Source organism: Leptidea sinapis, chromosome 2, assembly GCF_905404315.1.
Source record: "Leptidea sinapis chromosome 2, ilLepSina1.1, whole genome shotgun sequence".
NCBI lineage: Eukaryota > Metazoa > Arthropoda > Insecta > Lepidoptera > Pieridae > Leptidea > Leptidea sinapis.
Window position 1 is genome coordinate 13723340 of NC_066266.1, and position 11802 is coordinate 13735141.

The 11802-nt window shown below is 35.4% G+C and overlaps 1 protein-coding gene and 1 long non-coding RNA gene across 2 annotated transcripts; one reads left to right on the plus strand and one right to left on the minus strand.

Annotated features, from left to right (window-relative positions):
* Nucleotides 1–1989: 1989 nt before the first annotated feature.
* LOC126977389 (tol-Pal system protein TolA-like) lies at nucleotides 1990–6013 on the minus strand. The gene is made up of 3 exons (XM_050826165.1): nucleotides 5616–6013; nucleotides 5338–5541; nucleotides 1990–2668 (listed from the first exon to the last, which is right to left on the minus strand). Exons 1-3 carry the CDS (start codon nucleotides 5865–5867, stop codon nucleotides 2369–2371), a joined length of 756 nt encoding a protein of 251 aa, XP_050682122.1. The 5' UTR covers nucleotides 5868–6013; the 3' UTR covers nucleotides 1990–2368.
* Nucleotides 6014–6120: 107 nt separating this feature from the next.
* LOC126977527 (uncharacterized) lies at nucleotides 6121–7836 on the plus strand. The gene is made up of 2 exons (XR_007732223.1): nucleotides 6121–6283; nucleotides 7453–7836. It is a non-coding gene; the product is annotated as an uncharacterized LOC126977527 (long non-coding RNA).
* The last annotated feature ends 3966 nt before the right edge of the window (nucleotides 7837–11802 follow it).

The window sequence follows — 11802 nt, forward strand, 5'->3', positions numbered from 1 at the left end:
CAAACGACGATTTCATATTTAAACCCCTATTCTAAATTTACTTGCCGAAGAAGTTGATCACTTAACTCTAAGTCAGCCTCATGTTTGCTTTTGATGATTTGGATTAAATAAATAGAATAAGGAAAAAATATACCTAAATTATCACAGTAACTGAATTTTAATTACAAAGTGGCGATACGATCGTTCTTCGTGTCTGCTGCTCATGTATGCATTCCTGATAAAGCATATGCAATGGTGGTTAGAACTTAAAGTAAATTCTCCAATTAGGTCAAACAGCGCATGGCCATTGTGGGCGTCTTCTTGTGAATGAACCTCATTGTCAATGTTACTCTATGTGGCATGTTTGAACCTGAATAGCTTTTGAACCTGACCACCTAGAAACCCAAGCTTTTCTCATCAAGACCTATCCAACGATATATTATAGGGGTCTGTACCTATTGAGGTCGCAGAGGAATAAAATTTTCAACACCGTCTTTATGCATCTTATAGATTATAATATTAATATAACTACGTTTATTTTTTACAGATCACAATGATAACATCCAGTATTCAAGCAAATGAACAGAGCAGGTTTGATGTAGTAAAAACAGAGCCACAAAGGAGAATAGCTAAACGAGCATTTATAGAGAGATATCCTATTACATACTTTTACAAGCAGCGACCTATTATGAGCTACCGTAGGATATCTAGCTCTCCATACAGTCCGATGCTTAAATATGGTCCGCCGAGATTAAACTACAGGTTTTCTAAGCCATCTAGAAGTATTCCTAAAAAATATAAAAAGGACCTTCCATCGAAATTTAAATCATCACATTACAAAAAACGGCAAACCAATACGAAACCCTGGCAATTCCTGTCCAAACCATCAAATTACAAACCTACATATTACGTGCCACCAAAGCTGAAGAAGAATTACAATGAACCTTTTTTCCCAGAACCGATTGGTTTTGAAAAGCTATACGATTATTCTCACAAAGCAAAGGAATCGTTTGGGGAACCTCCGTTAGATCTATACGGTATTCCATTAAAAACAACAAATGATGCTCATTTATCGCACGAACTCTTGAACCCCTCCGCTTTTGACGCTGATACGCTTGGGATGGAATTTAAAAAATATCAGATTCATTCCGACTTTGATTTTGATAAAAAACATGCCTTTCTTAAAAAGCGGCCGACTTATACAGAACAATATGACGAACCTACTCCAACAGATGAAAAACCTGCCTCTATTAAAAAGTGGCCGACTTACGCACAAACAGGACAATATGACGAACTCACTGCATCAAATAAAAAACATGCCTCTGTAAAAAAGCGGCCGATTTACAAACAAACAGAACAATACGACGAACCCACGGCACCAAATGAAGAAGACAACATCGAGGAATACTATCCTAGTTCATACAAATATACAGAAAGGCAAATAGATGACGATATATATGATGAAATAAAACAAAAACCTTATCATATAGATAAGAAAACTCGGATTGTTGAAATCTCAACAGAAGAGCCAGACGAAGTATTAGTTGGAGGTCAATACGCTGAACCACCAGGACGAATTGTGCATAAATTTATATCAAATGATGCCGCATACCCAGATGATGATAATACCAAACCAGATGATTATATAGATCCAGACATAGCAATATCCGCAACCATATCACCGTATGTCAATTACAAAAACAGTAATATGGCGTTCAGTCCACAAAATTTGAATGATGCATTTAGTATAGTATATAAGTAAAATTTAAAATTGTAGCTAAATATATATCGAAGTTCTGCATTGATTGTGTACAAACCTGTCTTACGTTTATTTTTGTTAGCAGTATATATTTATTAATTTATTTCTGATTAAATATAAAACGTCTATTGAATCTAGATTATTTTTTGTCCCAAAGACCCTTATAATATATCTTATCTGAAAATATACAATAATAAGGTTAAGTTAAAGCTAAAAGTAAAACAAGTTAATTAATCATATCTAAGGCTATATTTATCAGAAGCTTAAACGAATGCTATTCTATCAAAAATCTTAAAGTATGCATTTGCGAAACCTGGTACACAATAATTATTATAAAAATAATTAAATATTTCTTCTCTTCATACAACATTGTCACAATTATAAACTAGGAAACTTTCAAAGATTGTTAGCTCCGTATGAGTTGGTCAATAAATTTGCTGTGTAGATACTCCACACTGGAAACTTCGGTTAGATATCAATTTATTCTATTATTTGTATCATTGTTGTATGCTTTTATATAGGCTTGCAGTCGACATAAGTTCCTCAGTACAATGCTTAGAATGTATAAGAATATGTCCGCTTAAAAAACTTATTCTGCTAACATGTCTTGCAATCGTAATCCTTATTCGTTCACCGTCCACGTTTTGCTAATTTACGTATAAGAGAGTTTCTCTTAATTAATCGTTTTTTCCTCTTAGCATTACCACAAGCTGCTCTAGCCGATTCGCAAGCTGAATGTGCTGCTTGCTTCGTCGCGGCACACTCCGCACAGGCACACTGTAGCTTGTGTTGGAGATGGGCTAGTCTTGCTCGGGATTCTGCCAAGTTGTGACATTTTTCTTGCAAGCTACATTTTAGTTTGTCCACTAGTGAATGAACAGCCTTCTCTACTTGAGCAGCAAGTTGTACAGCTTGAATTAGAAGCTTGTGCTGTTAAAAATTAATGAAGATGTATTACTAAACACAACACAGGCTTAAGTACAATAACATATGAATGGATTAGTAAAAGGAATAAAAGATAGCACAAACTATAGAGTAAAATTAAGGTTTGTGTCAGTCATTCTAATGGTAAATTATAATATGCACGAGCAGCCGCGAGTATTATATAGTATTTTAATTTTTCGAGTTGAACCATGGTTTGAATTTGAATCATGATTCAAATTCTATTTAATCTAACATACTCCTCATAACATGTGATCTCCACCAGAGACTGACTCGTCCATATCACTCCAGTTTCGGGGTTTAGCTGACAAAGCGGAATGACTGGCAAAAATGTAAATACCAAATCAAAAAAATATGTGAATAGTATGTTTGCCAAAACACTGATTTCCTATGCCTATATATTTTTTTTATATATATTTAGCAAATGTGATTTCGCAAAATATTTATGAATTTGATTATCATTCGCTGAACAATTTTATTTTGATTATTATATTGACCTTAAACATAGCCCTCATACCTTCTTACACAGACCAGTCTACACATATCTCAATTTTTTATCACGTTTTTTTAACGAGACGAGCAGGACGTTCAGCTGATGGTAATTAATACGCCATGCCCATTACAATGCAGTGCCGCTCAGAATATTTGGGTTTTCCAAATAGTTGCGCTCGTCACCTTGAGACATTAGATGTTGTCTCATTTGCCCAGTAATTTCACTAGCTACGGTGCCCTTCAGACTGATACACTGTAATGTTTACACATTACTGCTTCACGGTAGAAATAGGTGCCGTTGTGGTACCCACCATCTAACCGGCATCCTGTGCAAAGGAGACTCCCACTGGTAGATAATGTAATCATAATAAAACTTATTCGTAATTATATATTAAAGGCTCAGCGATAAATAAATTACAAATTGCTTGGATGTAGGTCTTAAATCGGCCTGGCCGCGAATCGCCTGCGGTTTCTACTGGAAATTTAAAGTAAATATAGTCAATGCTTCTTTAAAGATGCTAGATAGTGCTAGTTTTCATTTCTATTTTTTTTTTCTTTCTTTTTGTTTTTAGTCTATATCGTGTGTCATGTTGAAAGGAAAAATTTGCCAGAATTAATGTAGAAAGGAAAACAAACTATGTAAAAATCGATTAGTTGTTTTAAGTGAGTTTTGTGCTTTGCACTCTAGGTGTTGTGTCTATATATAGCGGTGCCCCCGTCGCAGGGCAAAATTGAATGCAACGAATAATTAGTTCTAGATTGGTTCCATCGATATAAACACAATCATAATTCGTTGCGTCGTTTTTTTTTCGAGAATTAGGTTTAAGTCAACCTACAACAAGCGGAGTACTTTTTAATTACCTAAAACAAAAATTTCTAATCAGCCTAGATAATTAGGGCTACATTAGATCTATCTAAAGTTGTTGTTAGTTTCAACATATCTCTCTCTGTTAATGAATTATATCTCCTAAAAAGGAACCTTCGTCCAGCGGTGTACTTTTTAATTTCTGTCCATACAGGTACTCGGAACTATAAATTAGTCTAGTTTATTTGATCTACAAAATATAAAACCCGTCTTGTATTTTTTACGTAATGGTAGGTATAGACACCTCTATGTGCCTCCTTTACAACACAAGCTAGTTAGTGGCTTCCTGTGATCCTGATCAATTTAGTAACATAGTTAGTATAAAAAACTCAATCGTGTTTATTTAAAAATTTGATTCTGAAAGAATTCCTTGCGACAACTAAAAAATAAATGGCGTGAAAAAATAAATGAATCATGAAAGCTTGACTCCTTAGACGCTGCAAACTATGAAAATTATTACTGACTTGGCATCAACAATAACATAACCATTATTATTATTTGAAGAGGGTGGCTATTAAACAGTCCTGGTGAGGCCTTATAACACCTAGTAACTAACATACCCATGCGAGAATTTAAAATAAATGTGTATAAATAACTTAACTCCTGTTGCAAGGAAATTTATACTGATTTGTTTGAACATCACAAATGGTTTTAGAAAAAGTTTGTGAATGAATCTCGCAGTATCTAAACGGTAGCAGAATTTGTTATTTGTTCAACAATTTTCTTATAATTTCATACTTAGAATCAAGAAAACACATTGATTTTTTATATATTATTATTAACTGTAGTAATTTTGGTTCACATGACAATACAACTTATCCACCAAACACGGACTTTAAACGTTCATTTCTTCTTATCTCCACATATACACGAGAAATATTTACTACAAATGTTACTTATGACGACCGGTGTACATGATAGAATTGTAGCTGCCGCAATAAATGTATACAGGGACATGCAGATCATGTTTATTTCTTAAAGCCCTCACAGCAGTTACGGTGACTTCTTCGATCTTCAACCGAAGCTATCCAATCAGTTCCTTGGGAAAAGAGAAAAGTTTTACGAAGTTTCAAGCAACAGGCTGGTCTTCAACAATTGCTACGTCATATTATTGCAGAATATTGTTTAACTAATAAAATGAACTATTTAATATTGATTAATTTATTTGCAAGCCCTGTTTTGCTTTAACTTCGTATAACTTATCTAATTTTATAGCCCGGGTAGGAATTGTTGAAGATTATTTTAAGGATAGTAATAGTATGACTCGGTAAAATATTTACCATATTTATATAAAATGTACCTGTGCAGTGGCTTCCTGGGCAGCTTGGACTCCGGAGCTGACCGCGTTTTGTTGTTGATGAACACTAGCAGTGTTCTCAGCCACAACAGCCTCTGCTTCTTTAACTTCCTGCTGTAATTGCTCAACTACAGCCTGTTTCCCTGCCAACGCAGCTTCTGCTGCTTTTGCCGCCTGAAGTGCCTTTTCTGCCAGTTGGGTTTTTACCTGGAAGTATTATGTTGCTCAAATATTTTATCTATTAATTAACCGTGTCTGCTATTATAATCTTTTACTCTTACCATATGAGCTGCTTGAGCACCGGCAGCGTTCTGAGCAGCTTGTGCAGCTTTAGCTTCTGCAGCCGCCTTCTGAGCTATACTCGAAGCACACTTTGACTTGCAATCACGTTGGGCAGTTTCTCTTACGTTATGGTCCTTTTGCTGTTGTTGATTAATCTGTGGTAACTCGTCTTTTACTGATTGTCTCTTTTCAAATGGTTGCGCGTATGAAGACACGGAGAGAGCCAGTATCACCAACAAGCAAAATTGCATTTGTAAACTTTATATTTCACATTAGGTATTCAGGGATCATTTAAATCAGCTACATATATATAAATGTTATAAATGTTACCAATAAATATTATTTTGGTGGATAAGAAATATTTAAGTGACCTCGTATAGAGTCGAAACAAACTACAATCAAAATCAAACCATACTGTCACAGTGACAAGCTCATTATTATTTTAAGAAAAGTTTGTTCATGAAGGAAGTTATTGTAGATTTAATTTAGTTGAAATCTGGCAGCTTACAGAAGAATAGTTTAGGCCTTTGACAGTAAATGTCTTGGTCATAGAAAAATTGTCAATTGTATTTGTTGGATAAATTATGTATTGTAAGTAAAATTTGTTGCTGAACTTAATAGGCACGATTAATCCGCCCTAAATTAATCGTGCCAAACACAAAAACGGGTAAGAATCTTTATGATTTTAGTTGCTATTGGCTATAACCAGCGGGGTATATGAGAGTCTTAACAAATCTTTTGGGCATAACATTCATATACATCCATTTATATGTTAATTCTCACTTGATTTGCTGGCCTCCTATTACTTCATCCAAGAGTTACATTAAATTTGATTGTTAAAGCGCTCGTCACCAGGCCACGTTTCAGTAAATCTCCGATGTAAATGTCGACAGCACGCAGGGCACCTGGAAGTATTCTTTAGTTATTGTTTCCCATAATATTTGCATCAACAAAATGTGTTTTTTTTTAAATAATATTTACAACAATGTAATGAAGATAATAATAAAAATAAGTAGTGGTCACTATTTCCATATCAAAATGAGTGTTTATTCCGATTTATTCCTCAAGCGATTTTATTGAAATTTTGGCAATTTCAAAATAGATTTCAAGGAATTTTCTTTATATAACTTTATTTACATCTTACTTAGTGTTTTCTAATATACTTACTCAGCCTCCAATTATTATATGTAAACTTTGGTAATTATACATCAACAAGTTTGTCTTAGTGTCCAATTATTTAAACATTGTCTGCAGGGTCTGCTATTTTTTTTATTACAACAAACAGGTGTACCAACCAGGATTTTTTTATGAAAATAAGGGACGAGACTAGCAGGACGTTCAGCTGATGGTATTTGATACGCCCTGCCCATGACCGTGCAGTGCCGCTCAGGATTCTTGAAAAACTCAAAAATTCTGAGCGGCACTACAATTGCGCTAGTCACATTGAGACGTATGATGTTTCATTTGCCCAGTAATTTCACTAGCTATGGCGCCCTTCAGACCGAAACAATAATGCTTACACTTACTGCTTCGCGGCAGAAATTGGCGCCCTAGTGGTACCCAAAATCTAGCCGGCATCCTGTGCAAAGGAGCCTCCCACTGGTAACTAGTTTATCTGATCGTTGTTGATCACAACCCTCTTCCAGGACTCTCATTACGTCATGCTTGATCAAGTTTATTGTCCCTTTTATTTATGCACAGTTATGATGTCAATGTCAAAACATCTTATGGAATATGGACCTAAGGTCTAAATCTAAGGCTCGGGAGCCACTTAAACGACCGGACATATTAACGATTTATACATATGAGCTGTTAATTATATATTTTGTTTTTCAGGGTATTTATTTTTGGCACTATCCACACACAACACTGGAGCGGAGATATTGCTGATGATAAAATGATTTGCTTGTCATTATATGCCCTGATTGCTTCAGCTTCTCTACTAGCTTGCGTCCCCGTCTGTTTTAAACAGTTTGAATATCAAAAGTTTTTGAAGTGCGTCAGGAAATAGTTGGGATGGCGATGATCTGTATGTCAATCCTGGCGGCCGTTTTGGCCGCTGGATGTATATCATGTAGTCCCCTATTGATCGATAGAGGTATCGCTAGATATAGAAACAGATCTAACGCATGTGATGATGATTGTGAAAGGAAATGTTCTTCAAACCGAGAATGTTAAATTCTGTACTATTTTAAGTTTAATAAATTTCAAAATTGGTAATATTTGTTTTTATTTTGATATTTACTTCAAATGTTATTGCTGCTAAGTTACATTTTTCGAAGCATATCACCTAAGTGTATTTCTGGAGAAATTTACGTAATAGTCACTGGATAATTGATCACCACCGAAGATACTCTTATACTAGCGTTACAACACTCGATCTCGACTGGTCTCGTTTCGATTTGGAAGATCTGCGCATGGAAGCTCATTCTATAGTTTGCAAGTCGCCATTTTCTGCCGTGATGCAGTGATGTGCAAGCATTAAGTACTGTTTCCGTTCAATCAGGAAAATTGAGCGGCACTGCATTGTTATAGGAAAAGTGTATTAGCATCAGATAAACCTATTGCTCGTCTTGTCACTGTTGCTCAAAAAACGTGAAAGAAAGTACTCGAAAACCACCATAATTCGAGATGGTGCTAGCACCTATCGTGACATCCTGATTTATTTGTTGCATGGATGCGAAGACAAAATTCGGTGGCAGTCCGCTACCTAATAATGTACGGTACTTGCTGATTTTATTAGGAATCATGAAAGTAGTTGTACGTGCTCCGCCGATGACACAAACTCCGCTTGGGTTGACAAGCGGACAGAGGTTGTTGAGCTTTGCTCGGGGGTTGTCGCTGATACTTTTTCAAATAAAAATTCATATATTTTTATTCAAAATAGGATGTGACATCACTTATTTAAAGTCATAATCTACCACCCATTCCAAATCGAATGCCTCAGAGCTGAGAAGAATGGGCGTAACAAACTCAGCGGGCTTTTTGTTTCCTCGAAAAAATGTGCTTACAAAGTAATATTGTACAATAAAATTTATTACTTAATAGCATGAGAGCGGTCGCTCCATTCCCAAACTGTGGTATCATTAAGAAAGTCATATATGTTATAATAACCTTTACCACACAAAGGTTTTTTAACATATCTTTTGAACAACATAATACTTTTGTTTTGAACATTTTCTGAGATCATGTTTTAAAAGCCAACCCATCGCCCCCACAAAAGACTTACTACCTCGACTTAGCTGAGTAGTAGGCAATAAAAGTTTATATTTGTTCCTGGTGTTAACATTATGGTTATGACAGTTCATAGCAAAATACCATAGGACATAATACTATAGAAATAACTAAAGTATACTAGTCGTGCCGTAAACCGTGTTTACCCCGAGTGATATCCAGTGGTCATCCAGTCTACCACAAGCTTCGTGAATCTCCACCAGTGTTGACGTTCAATGCTAGTGTCTTAACATTATCATTCATACAAACTTTGCAAGCTTGTGATCGCCAGTGTGACCTTTACCATGGAATACCAGAGTCAGGACCGTTGGAGCTGCTGCGCCGCCGCCACCTGAGTGCCGTGGGAGTGTTCAAAGGTTAGTGGAGTGCATTTTATTTCTTCCCTCATGATTCTTGGGTGATTGCAAGTGCCTACATAAATACATTCATTAAACGATCCAAAAACCAGCGACCCAGTCGAACACATGCTCCCCTTGTAGAACTATAAGAATTAAAAGACAATTGCAATACTATGTGTTTAACATACAAGCAGACTAAATCAGATGAATCCCATGGATCTTGATGGTGATGGGGTATAAATAAAATGACGCTAGATTTGACAAAAGGAAAAGATGCTTCGTTTCTACTTCTATGGGCTTTTCACATAGAACTTGTTTTTTGTGTATTATTGTTATGTAAAACAGATCATTTATTATAGTAAGGTCAAGAAATTCTGTTTTTGTGAAACCACGGTGCAATTGAAACTTTTTCACAAAAAAACATAATACCTAATTCAGACCCTCTCGAATGAAAAATACAATCATTGATTAGTTGAATGATTTGGCCGCAATTTTAATTTTAATTTAAAGACATTCACCTCAAAACATTTTATTTAAATCAGTGATAAGAAGTAGTTTATTAATGATAATTAGAAGTTTACGGGACTTCCAATGAGGAGATTGAACCTATATAAGATTTAATAACGCAAAATAAAGAAATAAATAGGTAATGTAAATTTTTAATAAATACAGAAAAGTAGTAATTCTGTCAGGTTTTATTCGTTCAATATTTGATAGTCTTGCAGTAGTTCTAACAACTGCAATAATTTATACGATTGCAGAATTTCTGTGTTTCATCCATGTCTATGATAACATCTATGTCATTATTCGCTGAAGGGTCCACATCCATATAGAGAGACAAGAGATCCAGATCCTATATAACTCCAATCATCACTTTGACCCATAACTCTCTATCTCTACTATCTCTGGTAATAATGCTGGTAGCACGAGGAACATAAAAACTCCCTCAAAAATAATGAGATAGAGTAATTTTGAAAAGAGAAACAATAACCAATGTCGTAGCAGTGTCAACTGTCAAAAAACGTGAAAAAGCATTTTAGCAACATGAGTTTGAAATTATTGTGGAACTGTGCAAGAATTATATTGATTTCTGGATTATCATTTGGAATTTAGTCATCCATTACTAGTCAGAAACAAAAATAATAGGGGCTGAAAGGTAAGTGTTATAATATTTTTCCTTAATCGAAGACAGCACGTATGGGTCACCTAATGCTATCAGCTTAGCACCATGGCATATAATTTCATGTAAGGCTAGTCATACCAGCATTGCCGACTTTATAAAGCGTCTAATAAATACATTGGTGCAACAACCTTGATGAGAGTCAATGATTCTACCTATTGCACGAACAATCCGTTTATTTCAAATACAATATTATTTTGCAAAGAATTTAAAATTGCTTCCAGCAGGCTGAGTAACATACTCTTACATACATAAACATTGCTTGTGAGTTTAAACCATCATCGCTTGGCTTGCAAGCAATTGTTTGATTAGCCCAGTAGTCTCAGTTGACATAGTCATTATAAATCCTAACATTATCTTTATTTCCTACCGTTGCTTCAAAGTGTAACAAACTGTAAGCCATGTAATCCAAACCATGGAAGCCTTCCAATGAAGCTTGGTACTAGTACTAGGAAAGAAGTCGTTTAAAAGTTAACATCCGCCAACCCAGTTTTAATAAAATTAGCGCTTAAGGTAGTACGAGTGCTTGAGGAATATTCGGAGCGTTCATAGATGAATTTTCCAATTCTGAAAGCAGTGTGTCATTGATACGAGGTTATCACAACAAACCAGAGAATGATCATGAACGATTCAAAAGTAACTTTTTTTTAATGGCAATATTAAATGGCTAGCGATGGACAAAGTAATGTGGTCACCGTTTGCTTTAAGTTTCATTCTTCAATTGCGATTGATTGGTACAGAGAATTATTTTAATATTTATAATGTCACCTTGATTTTTCTTAGCTCGATTGTCTCACTGGATACGATAGGTCTCTTTGCAGGATTTTTTCTTTTTTATAAAAAACCTTTTTCATATGAAATTCAAGAGCTACTAGTTAAAGAATCATTACAATAACCTTTTTCATTGATGACGTCATGCAATAGATGAAAGGACCTCCGCTATATTAATGTGCCTCAATCCTTTACGCTATATAAATTAAAACTGGTCGTTAAATCTTGATTTTATTGCAGGTTCCCTTAATATTGGCCCGGGTACAGCGGCTGCATATGATTTGCTTGTCATTCCTGAGCCTGATAAGCGTTGCCGCTCTGGTCATCTGTGCGCCTATTTGTACCCGAGGCCTATTCAACCGCAAGTGCTCCTGTCCTGCCGTATCTATCTGCCCTGACTGTGGAATGCCTTACTGATTCTTCTAGATCCGGCTACGTTGTTAAATGTTTTACTCGATATAACGTAATACATTTCACAAGACAGCATGATTTGTATGTCCTGTGTTACTGCGCTTGCAGCAATGGGCTTGATAGCATGTGGTCCAGTTGTATGTGAGAAGCTATTGCGTTGCTTCTTGAAGTCAACAAAAAAAAAAGGTTGAGCTGTTGTAAGCATTAACATATCATAACTTTTAGATCAATGTATAAATGAAATAAAATTCA